Below are 17,050 nucleotides of genomic sequence, written 5' to 3'. Positions count from 1 at the left end.
TTATTATATCTGAAAATAAATAGCAGTTAAATATAATAGCTCTGTTGTTCATTTTAACCGCTAATATTACAGTAACATACCAAATGAGAGGGTTCCCTGTATAGTTTGTAGCATTATTTGGGAGATTTTCCTTGAGAAAATCAAACTATCGGCAGATATCATTCTGAATAATCGACTGTCGGCATATAGACAGTATATATATATATATATATATATACACACACACACACACACACATATATATATATATATATATATAAATTAGAGCATTTTATCGCTTGCTGTCTGCACCACTGTTTTTTTTTTTTTTAAGCCAAAGAACATTTTTCCCAGCAAGACAGATTTTCCTTTTAAAGCGTCATCAGAGTACATAATTCCAGTCCTCTATTCTGTGCACCTTGGGAGCTTTGATTGTACCCGTCTCTTGGCTAGCAGTGGGAGTCTGAGTTTGCTGTAGATATGTAGGGCAGTGTGTTAGGGGGGGCGGTGGTGTGCGAGCCATGCTACAGACCGACGGAAAATTAGTCTCTTTCAAACATTGTCTCTCCTTTTCTCTCTCTCTCTGTCTCACTCCTGCTCCTCAGCTCAAATTAGCAGTTTAGGGAATAGATCTCTCTCACATAAAGAGCTTAGACTTGTTACAGCTGCTGCTTTCCCCCCATCTTGCCCTTACCCACAGGCCAAGGGCATCTCTAAGCACTGTATGTGTCTGGAATATGATTTTAAAGTGGTGGTCGCTCATAGATGTTTAATTTTTTCCCCTCTACACCTAAACACCCTAAGCTCGCCTACGCCACACCTAGCATATGCTGTGTGCTTATTTCAGGTTCGTGATAATTAATAGCTTCATCCCACCCGTCAGAGCGATTATGTTTGTCACAATGCAAACACTTAATGAGATTTTCAGCACACACTGAAACACAGGTGCAGGACATGGACAAACACACTTCCTCTCGCCCTGTATTCTCCTTTTGTTAGCGGCGCTCGCTAAGGCTAATTTGAACAAACACCTAATGCTCAGTATTAACCTTCGGTGGGCAACTCCTTTTATACTTGATTATAAAAGACAATAAAACGAGCGGGGGAAAAAAACTTACATTTGAGGAACTTGACATTGTTCAATACTGTAGTGCCCAGAACACCCTGGAACTAACAACATTTTATTTTAGATTACTAGATCATTTTTTTAACCACACACATAAAACAATAAACATTCCCCTCCACACACATTTGAAAAACCTAAGGCAGATACACACACATTATGCACTGTCAAAAAAAAAAAAATGTTTCCAATAAAAAAATCTGAAATCCTTAAAGCAAATAATAAATATTTATTTATTTATTGTAACAAAAAAAAAAAATCTATTTATTATTTAATTATTTAAATCACATCACACATAAAACAACACACACTCATTATCCTCCACACATACAAAACACCTCAAGCAGATAAACACACACACACACACACACAGAGAGAGAGAGAGAGAGAGAGATACAGGCATGCAGCACATACTAAGCAAATCTGTTTGAAGTCTGGGGTAGAATAAAAAAGAGACCCCTTCACACATGAAGAATTCATGCAGTAAGGGGCATGTGTGTGTGTGAGGGTGAGTGAGTGAGTGAGTGAGTGAGTGAGAGAGCGAGTGTTCGCAAAGCTCTGATTCCTTTTCTGGCCGTGGGGAGTGAAAGGGGGCTGGACTGTGTAAAGAAAGAGAGAGGGAGGAATCGTACGCGTGTGTTTGAGTGCAGTGCAGCTGCCCGCACTCCTCCGGCAGCAAGAGGCGAATCCTCTCCTCCGCGAGAAGGAGAAACACAGGGATAGATGACTAAAAGGACCAGGATGCCTGACACAAGAAGTGGACTAACTGACACAGAGTGTTCTAGGGAGATTAGGACAGAGAGAAGTACTAGTAGGGTTTAGTGCTCGCTGGATGGTGCAAAGAGGAATTAAATGACAAACGTCAAGAAGAAAAGTTCTGGAGATAATGTAATGACTTTGAATATTGATTTGCTGATGTTTGTGCATTGAGAATGGGTAGTGACCGCCGGACAACGACTTGCAATGACTTTATGAATAGTTTGTTTTTGAATTGCTCCTTTTTGATGGAAAAATGTGGGAATGGACACACAAACAGTACTGTTTTCTTGCGTCCCGCCTGCATCATTCTGGCAATGAGTTGTGAATACATTAGATGATGGATTGGAAAGAAGTGTGAGTACTTTTAAAGCTTTTTTTTCTCTGTGTGTTCGTGTGTGTAGTGGGTTTTGACCCATAGATGTCAGTTGCAACACACCCGTCTTAGCGGCAGGAATTCTCGCTCCGTCCCCTGAGCTCACCTGCCAAACTCTACAAAGGCTGCTGTCTGCTTGTTTATACATACTTGAGATATGGATTGCTCTTTAAATGTGGAACATGTCAAAGCATGTTTGTTTAGCATTGCATGTTGCAGTGAGTTTGAGCAGGTGGACAAGTAGAAAGTGCAAGCACATGGATGTGTGCTTTATTGCTGCTCTCCATTCATGAACCGTGGCAGGGTTTTTTTTTTTTTTTTCGAGGAGATGGAGAGAATGAAAGAGAGAGGGAGAGGGAGAGAGCATGTGTGCTTCAACAAGCAATTAATTGCAGCATTAGTGTACAGGTGTGCGTGCTGAGCATGCTTGAGCTGTTATTGTAGTTTCATGGAGAGCTTTATGACTGTACAAGCATTTCATCTCAAACCTTTGGTTGCATTTTTGCCACCCAAATGTGTTAAAATATTTACCCAAAGAATATAGAATTCTACCCCCCCCCCCCCCCCCCCCCCAAAAAAAAACAAAAAAACAAAAAAAAACAAAGAAGGTTTTCCAATAAAAAATACATGAGCATTACCTGTAAATATGTATTTAATTATTATTTATTTAGTAAAATTTTGTTCTTTTTTAAAATAAATCGCCAGCCTATTTTTTATTTTAAATATTTTTTTATATTTTTAATTATTGATATATATATATATATATATATATATATATATTTTTTTTTTTTTTAAATGTTATTTCCCAGTTATTGTTTTGGTCAAAACGATTATCAGTATAGACTTTCTTGTTCTAAGCTTACACTTAAGTCAAATAACTTTTTTAGTTTATATTTGATTATATTTCTTATTTTATCATAAGCGATTCAATTGAATGTTCTTTTATTTCATATATTTATAGCTTTTTTTTTTGGCAGATAATTCCACAAGAAAAATATTGTATGTTACATCACATACACAAAAACTCTTGCTGTGTCTGATTCACTTTCTCTCTCTCTGTCTATTGCTTGCTCTTTTTCTTGTGTTCTGTCATTTCTCTGTCTTTCACTCATAATGCCTTCTGAATGCTCTGCTCACACATTTCTTCAATCCCCTTCGTCTATTTGTATATACACACACACACACACACACACACACACACACACACACACACTTGCTTCCTCTTGTGGGCTTCAGTTCCCTCGGGAGGGGCTGCTCCTGTATTCCTTGTGGATGTTATAATTATTTCATCAGCCATCGGTGTGTTCCCTGAGTGCGCTCTTGTGCTGATACGGGGGGCCAGACGGAGTGAGAGAAAAAAGGGGTGGGGTTGAGAAATGAAGGGAGAGAAAAGGGAAGGCAGGGGTTTTAATTTCTAGATGTCTAGAATGATGCAAAGAGGGGAAGAGAAAGAAAATGTGTAGAAATGGCAAAAATACTGGGACACACACATGCATGTCCAAAGAGCTAGAGCTCACACTAATGATCAGGGCTCTTGCATCCCCGAAAAAAGACTTTCACTGTCTCCCTTGTGTTATTTTCGCCTTTCCCATTTCCTGACTTTCATTTGATTTGATCTTATCACGGGATATACAAACATTACTACCACACAAATATTCCATAATTTCCGTAATTCTAAATCCATCACTTTTGAATTGTAGGAGTAATTGAGATTAAGTGCATAATTGTATGGGAAACCTTTGAACAATGGGTTAATCATGTGCCTTGTATCTTAATTAATGTATTTAATAGATAATAGTATCTACTAATTCATAATAAAAAAATATGTTTTTTTTGTTTTTGTTTTGTTTTTTGCGACCAACAAAGTCATGTGGTTCAACCAACCTGCAGAAGCATTCTGGGAGAAAAAAAGATGTTTAAACGGTGTCTTAAAAATATAAAATAATTTGTCCTTAGTTCAAGTCAGCTCATTTTGTAAAATGTCAAATGGTGCAACTATTAATTCATGGTATTTTTTGTGTGTGAAAATAATGGTTAAGATGTGTACAGTCACATTATAAAGGATAAGAGGATAAGAAACTTGCATTATACTTGATGGTTACACCACATGACCTTTTTTTCCCAGACAGTAAATGTAAACTTTTCCTAAAGATGGCATAAAAGTTTTTTTCCAAAACCTTTTCTAACCAACATAAATACATTACATGTAATTCACCTAATGGTCACATTAGTCATCATGTAGTCACATCTTACTTGGTTATCTGATGTACTATTCTTCTCTTCTTTAATAACTTTCAAAATATGTGTAAGGCATGACAAATTAAGACTGGCATAGCAATTACATTTCAGTTTCAATGTGCTACTATAATGTGTACTCTTAGCATTGTGATTTTCATTGTACTTCACTTTTGATTATTGCTGCATTCAGTGTGATTATGTCTGGTTATGGTTAAAGACCGCTGTGGACAGTTTTCCTTTAGTTAATCCTCCACTGTTACATTTCAGCCTAAGAGAACAGCCTTAATGTACCACTTAATGTGAGCTAAGCCCCCAAATGTCACTTGATAGCCTTTGGTTTTTCACTTTTCTTTTCTCTCCCTCACTTCTAGTCTTTCTCTTTTCCCCCACTTTATCTCATTTGTTCCTCTCATTTCGTACTTTTACTCATAGGTACATTCAATCACCAGAACAATTGTCAAGTTCAGTCTTACGATAGCTTGTAGGGAAGGTAGCTGTTGCTTGGGTAAAGACAGTTGTTTCTGGAGTCCGGTTGTGACATCTCACATGGATATTCAGATTAATTTCCACACTGTAACTGGGTCACTCTAAAGCCAGTCTTAGCAAATGGCTAATGTTAAGGCTAACTACAGGGCTGACCCCATTAACTTCAGTTTTACGTTTTAGAGGACATTTTTCAAGGGTTTCTGTGCACAGTGTGCCTATTTAGTTGTGAAATAAAGAGGAGGAAGGCTGCCTGTGGAGAAAGACGGAGCTGGTCTGTGTTTACTTTGGCAATGCGATAGGGGGCTTTTGACCTTTCAGGTCTGATTTTATAGCATTGAGTTTTAAATGTCAAGCTCTACCATTAAATCAATCAGGAAAATACCAAAATGATTTCTTCTGTCTGAGTGAAAAAGAATTTTCTGAAAACATGTAGGGTTCCTTGGAAAATCACTTTTCGCTGTGGTGACAAAGAGTTTTGACTTAATTTTAATGGGACCCCCTTTGGCAGAGTGATTGGATTTGAGAGATTTAGGCTGACTGCTTTGTTGAACCTTTTTTTAAATGCTAAAAATACCTCATTCTACACCTTTGTACATAATATATATGCATTTTTTATCGCTGGAATCTACAATAAATTCTGATTTATTATTCTAACCGTTAGAATTCAACAGGCTGTTTTGCTACTGTATCTTTAAGATTTCTATATGTAAATGAGCTCTGTTATGATTGGATAACCTCAACATACAGCCAGAGTTCATCAGGACGGTATAGTTGCTGAATAGATGTTGTTTTGTGATCACGGGTGGTCAAATGTTATCGGTCTGACATGAATTGCATGATGGTCTGTTCTCAAACTATAAAATAATGAACAAAAGTAATACCAAAAAAACGTTCTCTCATTGATCATTCATTCAATATTATAAGCTCCTAATCCATGACATTTTTTGTCTGTTATCCCAGGGCTGCTCAGAAGCTGAATCTATCATCCAAAAGGAAGAAGCAGCAGACGCCACTGGTATACCCCCAGGAGCCCTCCATCTACCCTACTAACTTTAGTGCTGTCCTCCAGTTTTCCCCTCCACCTGCTCCACCATGTCTGCTCAGGGCGGGGTCAAAGGCCAAGGAGAACCCTGGCATGGGCAAGGTCAGACACTCTTCCTCTTTTAACTGCATCATTCAAGTTGTTGATTAGGAGTTCTCACTATTAGTCTTTTATGAAATCTTTGAAAAACTAAGTATCTATTATCAGGGCTTGACATTAACACCCTCCAAACCTGAATTTTATATGTAATAAATACATTTTTCAATTGTAGTCCTTTTAAAAAAAAAAAAAGCCATCTTAAATAATAAACTAAAGTAATGTAGTGTTGTCAAAAATATAGATTTTTCTATATGTACATGCAGTACTCTACTAATACTGTATGTTCAGTATCGATATATTGAAATATCTGAAAAGCTTCATTTTCACTGCTTATTGCACTTAAACAGTCAAATACACACACAATAATGTCAGAATGTAAACACAGTCAGTCATGTTTTAAGTGAACGTAAACAGTTGAGAAAGTAAAACGAATGTGTAACAGTAAAATGTGTCCATGACGTGAGTCAGGTCTTAATGTGACAGCAGCCTAATATACCTGCTGCCAAATTATGAGATCATATTAAAAATATCTATACGGCAGTTTTTTTCCCATGGAGTCGATGTCAAAATTGTGGCCAGTGAAAATGCTGAGTGGCTAGTAACTTTGGAAAACCACCAGCCACAGTGGCTGGTGAGCAAAAACATCAATGTCAAGCCCTGTCTATTATCCTGTCGTACCCAAATAGAAAGCGACTGGCTATTTTGCTGATGGTGAACAGATTGTGTGTTTGAGATCTCGGATTGGGATCCTGGCCAAGAGTTGCAAGTTGTTCAGCATTCATGCACCAGTCCTCCTCATTGTCCAGAGGGTTTGTCTTTAGCACCATATTACAGTATATATATAGTGATGAAGAGGATTTGTTCCAGATTAGATGCCACCTGCTCTGAGAGATGATTGTAGAACAACATGCCAGAAACTGTAGCCTGCTGAAATGATTGATAAGTACCCACTGAGAATGGACTCATTACATCCCAGCCTCACTAATGAGCTTCCTTTTCCTACTACTGCAAACACGCATCCGAAGCTGCCTGAATGGACTCCAGTTGTTGGCAGCTTTTGGGAGAACTATAAAAAGCTACAGGCATTAGAATAATGGCCCAGCCGTCTGTGCAACCATTTTGTTTGCACAATGACCATATTGTCCAGAAGGATGCAAGACATGTGTCGTAATAGCAGTGGCTGTCAAGCTCCAACCAAAAAAAGAAAAAAATCAATTAAAAAAAAGAAACAGAAGCTGCATAAAAGTGGTTCCATGACTTTTGCACTGTATTCCAAGGTTTCAGAAGCCATGCAATAGAATAGACAAAAAAATAGCTGAAAATACGTCACCCGTGGCTTTCAAATCCCATTCACTGCCAAATACCACTGGTCCTCACGCCTCTCAATTGTGACATGCCAGGTTTGAATGGGTGCAGAGAGCTACGGGTGACGGGTGCACTCACCTTCATGTTGTTCTTTATTACTTTTTTTCTTCTTCTGCAGAACACAAAATATAATGTTTTGATTAATGTTAACTCCTTTTGTCTATATAATGAAAGTCAATGGGGTCCAAAACAATATTGGTCCCTACTATATAAAAAAAAATAAAAAAAACCCCTGAAATATCCTCTTTTGTGTTACACAGAAGAAAAAAGTAATTCAGTTCTATTCATTTTGGAAAAATCATTCAAGCAGGGAAACCAGAAAAGCTAGGACTGTGGATATGCAAACCATAAACAAATCAACACTTGCTTACCATTTTCACACCAGTCTCACTCACCACAGACAGATTTGAGCAAATTCATCACAGATGAGATGAAGATGAGAAGAAAAATAAGAGCCCTCTGTGTTTGCTTACTTTCATCACTTCAGTTTTCCCTTCTTGTGCACTGGTTCACTAAGCTAAACAGCCAGAGTGATCTCTCTCCGTCGGCAGTTTTTATGGCCAAAAAGCCACCGACAGTGGTCCAACTACTGCAGAACACCCTGAACTAGTCTAACATACACTTAATGGCAGCTCGACATTGGCGACGACCAACCGTTCACTTGGTGTGTCCCGCCCTTTCGTCTGTTCCTCACATAAAGCTATCGTATATGCCTCAAACTGCTCTTTTTAATTGTTCTTTTCCACACAGAATTATAGCAGAGCACAAGTTATTGGTAGATTTTGACACGTCAAGTTAATTGCTGTTTGGATTGCCTCAGAAACTTGTGGGACATAATTTCTAGACCAGAGTTTAGGAGGTGTGAAGCCAGCAGCCGCGCTAAAGGGATCTCGTCACGTATCAAATTGCCAACAAATGTAAAACTCAACGGTTCAACCCAAGCCCACATTTCTGTGGTGTCTCAGTGGCTGGCCCCATTCGGGGGCCAGTCATATATGGAAGCCTATTTCCAATGTCACGGCCGGCGTAATTCGTTCACCACGTGCACATGTCCATCAGTGTAATCGGCCCCTGTGGAGCAGTGAGGGGGAGTTCACGCAGGGCCGCCGCTGTGGCGCAGGCATGCCGCTTGGCCCCGGGTGCCATGGAATAGGATCAGCAGTGCAGACATTGTTTCATAGCACTGGAGCCCGAATGTTGTAATTATATCTCTGCTACAAATCACCCATGGAATACTGTGGCTTTGTGCAGCTCTGAATGCTGCATTAAGGGCATGAAGTTCTACTACAGTATGTTTGTTTTACTTTACTGTATTTGCTGCAAATGGTTTTAGAGGTGCTCCGTGACGCAATCTTGATAATGTGTAGTATTACTGAAAGCAGTCTATTTGTTAATGGCTGGTTTGTTAGGTTACTCTGTGTGTGGTCAACTGTGATGATACGATAATGATATGATGAAAGTTCCCTCCCTTTTTCAGTTGTGTTTGATTTGAAAAAACGAGTTGTTATTGAAGCAGTAACAGCTACTCCACAGTCCTAAGTGCTAAGGCAATATTTTTTGTGATATCAGGGTTAATGACACTTTTTTCATGTGATTCAGACAATGTCTGGAATACACATATTCTACGATTAGCAAGTTTTTAATTTCTGAATACAAATTAATTAAAAAAATATTTAAAGTATAAAATGTGAGGATAATACACTTGATATCATATTGAAGAAATAATCTTATTAATAGTTAATTTCTTAAAATTCACATAATTTATTTAGATTTTTGTTAAAAATATATATATTTGGAGCAACATTTCCCATATCAAAGTCATGTGGTGCAACCAATATAATTTTTTTTCCTTGTTTGTTTTTTGGACACGTGCTTGTCATTAACCCATCGATCACTTTATGTGCCCTACAATGTTGTATTTCAGCGTCATTGCCTTTGTTATAAAACATGCCTGTTTTGAATTCTCTGCTTCTGCTTATACTTTTATCATTACTCATTTCTTTTTGTTCCACCATGTACCATTTCCAGGTCAAAGTGATGATGCGAATCTGTCCATCTCTGGGGGTTGTGGATTCATCGGAGTCCATGTCCTTTCTGAAGGTGGACACTCGTAAGAAACAACTGACCCTCTACGATCCTTCGGTCAACACACAGCCCACCTCAGTGCATAGACGAGCAGTGCTGCCCGCCCCAAAGATGTTTGCCTTCGATGCTGTTTTTTCCCAAGATGCCTCTCAAGTAAGAGCTACTGTGAAGATGCCTGCATTTCCCTTTGAGTTTTGAAGTGAAAACATTTTGTTTGTGTCAAGAAGATATTTGAGAAGCACACACAGACACACACACACATTCTTTGCAGGGCATGGGGCTTAATGCAAAAAGGCCTGTTTTGAGACACCATCGTTCTTCAAAGTATGAGCCCAACAGCTGTTTCTTTTAAGTATAGAAAATAGTTTGAATTCCAGACTTGCCTATCTAGCAGCTCATTCACAGTTCATTATCTGTCCTCCAAAGCAGCAATGGCATCCATCTTAAGATAAGTGGCTAACAAATGGACACAAATAGGAAAGAGAAACTTCAGGAGACACACAAACTTGAAGATGATTAAGTGTGAACAATTTAGACTTGACATAGAGCTACTTCAAGACTAATATGGTTGTCATCTTGAAGTACTATGGCTGTAAAGAGCCATTAGAAAAGCCAAATATTCTAAGTTTAGCTTCAAAATGTATCATAAGCAAAGGTAGGCACATACATTAGTAAGCTACCTTAGAAGATCTTAGATTTGTAATTTTTGCCAAATTCTAAAGACCAAAATATACGTAAGTTTTGGAACAAACGCTTAGTGTACATGTACGTCGGAATTCATAACCATTCAAATATAGTCCCTTTGACAGAGTGTGCGAATACAGTCACTCGACACATGCAAACTGAAGTATAATTTGGGGTTAAGGCATGGACTGCAATGAGTTTAGTAAAAAATGGATCCAAGATGACAGACAACTTAAGAGAAATGTTAATAAACAATACATTTCATTCTATACTGAAAAATAGTAATAAAAAGAAGTTCAACCAAATAAAAGAAATCATAATTTGATTCAAAATTTCAAACGTGCTAACAGCAAACTCTATTAGAATCAATTGTAAGACTACACTCTTCTACACTTCATGTAAGGAGCTTAGTTTATGTGACACCAAAGTCTTTTAAGACAAGTCATTTCACTCGGCGGCCATCTTTGAAATGCAAGTGCAGCTCCAATCTCTTTGAATGGGGAAACATCAAATTCTCTAAAACTTACAATTACACTTCATATTTGAAATCACTAATGAAATCTGACAACAACAGTCTCACACATTTTGTTTCCAAAGGCTCGAATCATGAAAAAACTGAGTTTCTAACGGCAGCTGCAGTGACGCAATGACTTTACCAATCGCCGATTGGCTCTTTTTTTTTAGAAGGCGGGGCTTATTCCACGTTGCACTTTCTCCCATTCATAAATAATAGGAGTGAACTGTCTTTCTGTATATAAAGTCTTTGGTGGTACTCAAAGTTGCTGCCTATGAAAAGGTTTCCAAATCATTCATTTTTGAGGTTCTGTTTCAGTTTGCATGCTTCTGAGCAGTTCCCTATGTAGACCGAGGACAGAAAAGCAATTCACTGGGTTTAGGAACTAAACTGTGAAATATACTCTTATTTTTAGTAAACTCACATGCACAAGGCAAGATATAGACACCAGCCTATCGATTATGAGTTCCTTTACTCAGGGCCAGCAGAAAGCTTTTAGATCTCAGCACCAGCACAGTGAAGTCGTGTAACTGTAAATCCTCCAAATCTAGCGTGTGTGTGGTTTAGTGAGAGCATGGGGACATATTTCTTAGCAAAGCACTGAGCTGTTGTTCTGTCTTTTGTGAGAATGTGTGTGTGTTATGATGTATGGGAGGAAATTGCTGCAGTCCCAAATTGTCTCCAGGGACTTGGGCTAGTGGAACAGATTGTAGCGTTATGGCCGCACAGTGCAGCCAGTGTAAAGCCCCACATGTCTGATGAATCTGTGATGAGGAGCTGCCTCGTTGATGCTTTCTGTTTTTTTTTTTTTTCTGCGGTTAAATTTTTTTTGGTAGTGAAAAAATCAATGATCTCTGGATCAAAAAAAAGATTAGGTTTTTTTATTTCACAGCTCAACTGAATGTTAAAAACCATTAGAACATTGAGTATTAAGACTACAATGTGCACTGTTGATTAAATAAACAGTTCTTAAGACACAGTCTTAACATACTGGCTAAGTTTATGCAAATGGACCCTAGGTCTAAAATTAATACTGACCAAGAAAATTTACTTTGCAGAGTAAATAAAACCAGTTGGCTGGTAACTTGCAGTATTGGAAACGGCAGTATAGTACATGTATTAAATTGATCTTGGATGTCTACATGGTTTTCACCTATACCATCACAAAATGTTGGACCCTGTTGACTTTATTCAACAATTGCTAAATAATGATGCCATGTGTTAACTGATAAGAATACCAGATCTGAGTGTTAAGTGTTCTGTTTCCCACAGGCTGAAGTTTGCTCAGGGACTGTGGCTGAAGTTATTCAATCAGTGGTCAACGGAGCTGATGGGTGTATTTTCTGCTTCGGTCATGTCAAAGTCGGTAAGTTATTCTTAATGTTTGGAATTTAAGTGAATATGACAGCCACTGATCTTGCACTTCACAGATTGCAAGACACTTAGGGCCAGATTTAACGGCAAATTAGCGTGAGAGCGCAATTCCAAAAAAGCGCAGATGGGAGTGGAAAGTTCTGTGTGTGATCTACTGACAACGCACAAATTAAAGAACACAGACACAGCCGAATAATTTCCATAATGACCAATGCAATCTACCAAGAGCAGCGCAAATTAGTGGCTGGTTTAAGACATGCTTTTTTTGCGGCGGTAAACAATGGCGCAAATACCAGTAAACTGACGAGTGCAAACTTTAGTAAATCTCCTTGCGTGATTCATTTAAATACTCTTCTCCGATAAATTTTGCGTCTGAAAGGGAAATTCCTACAAATGCATATGCAATAAGGTCAGCTGCAAAAATAACCCTGTCTACGCCTTTCCAGCGCTAGTTTTTCACCGCGTGTCTTTAGTAAATCCTTAGCCTGGTTAAAACCAGACCATTCTCAGTAGTAACTGAGTTATGGTCTGGCAAAGCTTCATTAATAACTCATTTCCAAAGGGGCGTCACCAACGGACGTCGCTCAAATGCCTCTGGGCGCAATTGGATAGACCTAAAACCAATCAGAGCGATCGTCATCGTGTAAAGCCATATGCTGCGTCCCAATTCGCCTAAGTTACACTACGCCATAAAAGTATGTACTCTTTTTGTGAAGAAAAGGTATTTACTTTTGAATGTGTAGCAAAAAAGTAGTCAAGCTTTGGGACATACTACTTCGTCATCTTTATCGGACGAATCTGTCGCGTGCATCCTGTCACGTAAACTGCCCTGTCAATCATCTTGTCACAGTTAAAATCCTCTATTAAATCTAATTTAATTTCCTACCTTTTCGGAGAGAAATGTAGTGGTACGTTCATCTGCCAGTGGGTCTTTCATGGAGACTGTCCTCATGTGTTTGCAATTTGAATATAATAATGCATTTAAAAGTTGCTGCGCTTCACCAACGGACGTTGCTCAAATGCCTCTGGGCGCAGTTGGATAGACCTCAAACCAATCAGAGCGATCGTCATTGTGTAAAGCCCGCCCCAACGTTTCTGATTGGTGCCTCGATTTCGACGGATTAGAAATGGGCTTGAATGAACTCTTTGCCAGACTACTTGCAGAGCAAATCTAAATTTGCCGGAAGTTGTCTGGGTTTTCCCAGGCTAGTAAATCCTGAAAGTACTTTTTAACGCCAAAAGAGGGTTTGCACTGGACCAAGCTGTTAGTAAATCAGGCCCTTATATATATAATATTAAGACTGAAGATCAAGTTTTTCTTTTCAGAAATGGCAAGTGTGGGGCATTCATGTCTGTGTGTGTCTGTATGAGAGGCCCGAGGCTAGAGAGTGTAATTAAAAGCTGACTAATCGACCCTCACAGTAGACTGTACTATTGCCAATTATGCCTGTAAGACATTTCAATGGCTTCCTTCATTATTTACTACATGTGGTCTCAGCGCTTAAGCATTATTTATGACTCTTTTAAAGCAGGACTGTCCATATGGAACAGTATTCATCTCTATTTTTTTTTACGTATATAAATTATGCTCTAAACATGGTGTTTTTTAACTTCTGTACTGTATAAAACAGAATATTTAAAGGTATGCAATTTTTTTTCATTTTTGTTATACTCTCTTCACATCCTGATAGCAATCAATAATAGAAGTGTAATACAATTTTTAACAATTTTTTAAAAAATGTTTATATATCTTCTATGGAAGTCCAGGACCAAAAAAAAAATGTTCGTCCAAATGTTCGGACCGAATGCAATGATACGATGTCAGCCACCGAGTACCACCATTGTGATGAAAGAAAAACAAACAGTATCTTTTAAAGAATAAAATGACACTTCAAACCAGATGTGATTAAGTAAGATTCAGTAATTTATTGACACGTAATGCAAAAATTGCCCAGCATTGCATTCAGTGTGGACAAATTACTGAATGCAATGTAGTCACAGCCAATCATGTTTGATGGCTATGTGGTGCTTGATTTTGGACCAATGAGATTTTTGGGTGGGTTCTCTTCTCTCTCTCTCTCTCTCTCTCTCTCTCTCTCTCTCTCTCTCTCTCTCTCTCTCTCTCTCTCTCTCTCTCTCTCTCTCTCTCTCTCTCTCTCTCTCTCTCTCTCTCTCTCTCTCTCTCTCTCTCTCTCTCTCTCTCTCTCTCTCTCTCTCTCTCTCTCACCAGGCAAGACATACACCATGATTGGCACAGACAGCTCCATGCAGGACCTTGGCATTGCGCCCTGTGCCATCTCCTGGCTGTTCAAGCTCATCAATGAGCGCAAGGAGAAGACGGGCACGCGATTCTCGGTACGGGTGTCAGCCGTGGAAATCTACGGCAAGGACGAGAGCCTGCAGGACCTGCTTTCTGATGTCCCCACAGGCAGTCTGCAGGACGGCCAGTCGCCTGGGGTCTACCTGCGTGAGGACCCCATCTGTGGCACACAGGTCAGTAACTTGATGTCAAATTTAGCTGCTTGTTCCTGATGAAGCACCCCCAGTCTTGCTTGTTATGTATTAACATACAGTAAGTGAAAATAAACAGTTGTTGCCGATAAAGGCTTTTCAGTGATCGAAGGTAACGTGGAGGGCAAGGAGGGAAATGGCAATTTTATTGCCAACAATACAAATAAATGAAAGCAAAAACCACAACACAAAATAAAAATAGAAACACAGCAAAAATTGTTGATTATCCATTGGCAAGGCTGTAAGTACAGTTTGGAAATGACAAAATGGACATGTTTTTTGGTAGTTATTATTATACTGTAAACATTTATTATACATTTTATATTTTTATATAGTGTTTTTTGGTCAATTTTGTAAATTAAATTTTTTGGGGTTTTGTTATATATTTTAATATTTCAAATCTTTGTATTGTAATGTTTTAATATTTATTATACTATAAAATTGCATTTGCAGAATCTCTTTTTTCTCTCTCTCTCTCCCTCCCTCTGTCTAAATAGATCATTTTAATGCATTCTTGCTAAATAAGTTTTAATTTCTGTAAAAAAAAAAAAAGAAAAAAGAAGCTTACTGGCTTTTGAACAGTATATTTTGTACTGTAAAAATACAACAATAATTAAAAAATAAATAAATTACATTTATAAAAAAATATATATATATTATATATATATAAGTGTTATATTATACTAGAATATTTTATAATTATCTAAAAGTTTATTATATAAATATATTTTTTATATTATATATTTTATTATTTCACAGTATAAAAATTATAAAACAAAATATATTCAACATGCTGGTTTCAGGTCAGTAAGATTTTGTTTTAAAAGAAATTAATAATTGTATTCAGTAAGTATGCAATTAAATGAACATATATGTAATGTATTTATTTTACAAGACAGTAGAGAGTCTATTTTTGGAAAGAGAGTGGGGAATGAGATCATTGTATCATATTTGTTCTGTCAGTTGAGTAGTTTTCAAAGGTTTTCACTGCACCTCACTTAACAGTAGAAGTTATTACAGAATATTTTAGCTGATTTTAATCACAAAATCTCAAATTAAAGGCCAGATGTTGTGGTGGTGCTTTTTACTCAGTGCACCATCAGGATCCATCTGGGTGAGCTGCTGCTCTGTTTCCCCCTCTTACCTTCCACAGGAAGGGGGTAAATATCAGGAGGGGGTAGGTAGTGTTTGGGGGTAGGTAGAGGGTAGTTAAAAGCCCTGCCAGGTGTTGGCATCAGATGTTGTTTTTTTGGGGGTCCATATGAAGCAGCACATCAAAGACTGCCTAGAGGCCTGTGAAGTTCAAATCTGGGGAGTGGGCCTATACGCCCATCACTTCTCCCAGCATTCTCTTCTCTTTTTAGTTTTAGAGCGGCTCGTTGGCCACAGGCGGTTGGCGAGCACTGCCGGAAAGTGCCCGCTATTTTTCTCAAGGAACCTGCTTTTGATGGCTGCTTTTTGAAATATACAACTGATTAAGTCAGTGTTTTGTCACATTGAAGATATTTAAGCATAGTGGGAAAATCAAGGAAGAATTTCCAGTTGTCCAGAATTCAGCCTAATTGCTTGTTTCTTTGAAGAAGACCATAAATGTGCCCAACACCTTTCATCTTATTTTTTCCATCAGACTTTCCGCAGGATCAGAGATGCTGCCCTCTGCCCTCTTTATCCACCACTCTCTCTCATCAGTAATCCTACTCCCTCTATGGGTGTGTTTGTTTCTCTGAATGCCCCAGAGACTCTATTTAATTGCCTAGAACTGTGTAAAGAGGCTCAGTTATCTTGGTCTCCTTCCATATGACAATAGACTGAAAAATAGTACAGTTTGAAATTTACACTTTAAGATTAAATCTGACCTTTAAAAACAGCTTTAATGGTTTATGTAGTGATTGTACTCATAATAACACCTGTTACTGTAATTTTTAGTGTGATCACATGATCACACTTTTTAGTTAAAAAAAATTCTGTAAATTACTGTAATATTCCATAGTAAATTATACTTCCAAAAGCATAACTTTTAACAGTATTTTACTGTTAAAATGTCTATTGTATGGTAATTTAGGCCCTGTTTACACCTGGTATTAAGATTTTGCGTTTTGGGCGATCGGATCACAAGTAGACGAGGGCAACACATTCCCGTTTACACCTGGTGTTTTAATTCATATCTATTGTCCACTTTCAACCACTTCTGATCTGATTTCTTCGAGGGGAGGATCTATGGGCGGGTAAATGTATGTTTTCGAACTAATGAACAAAATAAGCTCATGCAATTTACATATGAACGCACCGAAGACAACTGAAAAACATACAGCTTTCATTTCTGCTCTTATAGCCGCAAGATCACGCAGAACGCTGCGAGTGTGTGTTACAAATCAGGAATGGTAAGAGAACATTGTGCTTGGTACGTTTTTCGTCTTC

At 38.1% G+C, this 17,050-nt stretch overlaps 1 protein-coding gene across 2 annotated transcripts in view; it reads left to right on the top strand.

Moving 5' to 3' along the window:
* The window catches only part of kif26ab (kinesin family member 26Ab), a 98,062-nt gene that overhangs the window by 69,967 nt on the left and 11,045 nt on the right, over positions 1-17,050 (top strand). The window contains exons 1-5 of one of the 2 annotated variants that reach the window (XM_084096417.1): positions 2,135-2,215; positions 5,919-6,102; positions 9,493-9,702; positions 12,020-12,113; positions 14,352-14,614. In XM_084096417.1, the coding sequence (XP_083952543.1) occupies positions 2,196-2,215; positions 5,919-6,102; positions 9,493-9,702; positions 12,020-12,113; positions 14,352-14,614 (771 nt within the window). In that variant the 5' untranslated portion in view covers positions 2,135-2,195. Of the gene's footprint in view, positions 1-2,134; positions 2,216-5,918; positions 6,103-9,492; positions 9,703-12,019; positions 12,114-14,351; positions 14,615-17,050 lie in introns of those variants that run through there. The other variant, XM_084096416.1, reaches the window with a different exon arrangement.

Source organism: Abramis brama (assembly GCF_963993115.1).
Source record: "Abramis brama genome assembly, chromosome: 21".
Lineage (NCBI taxonomy): Eukaryota > Metazoa > Chordata > Actinopteri > Cypriniformes > Leuciscidae > Abramis > Abramis brama.
The sequence above is the reverse complement of the archived record's forward strand: the minus strand, read 5'-3'. Positions and strand labels throughout refer to the sequence as shown.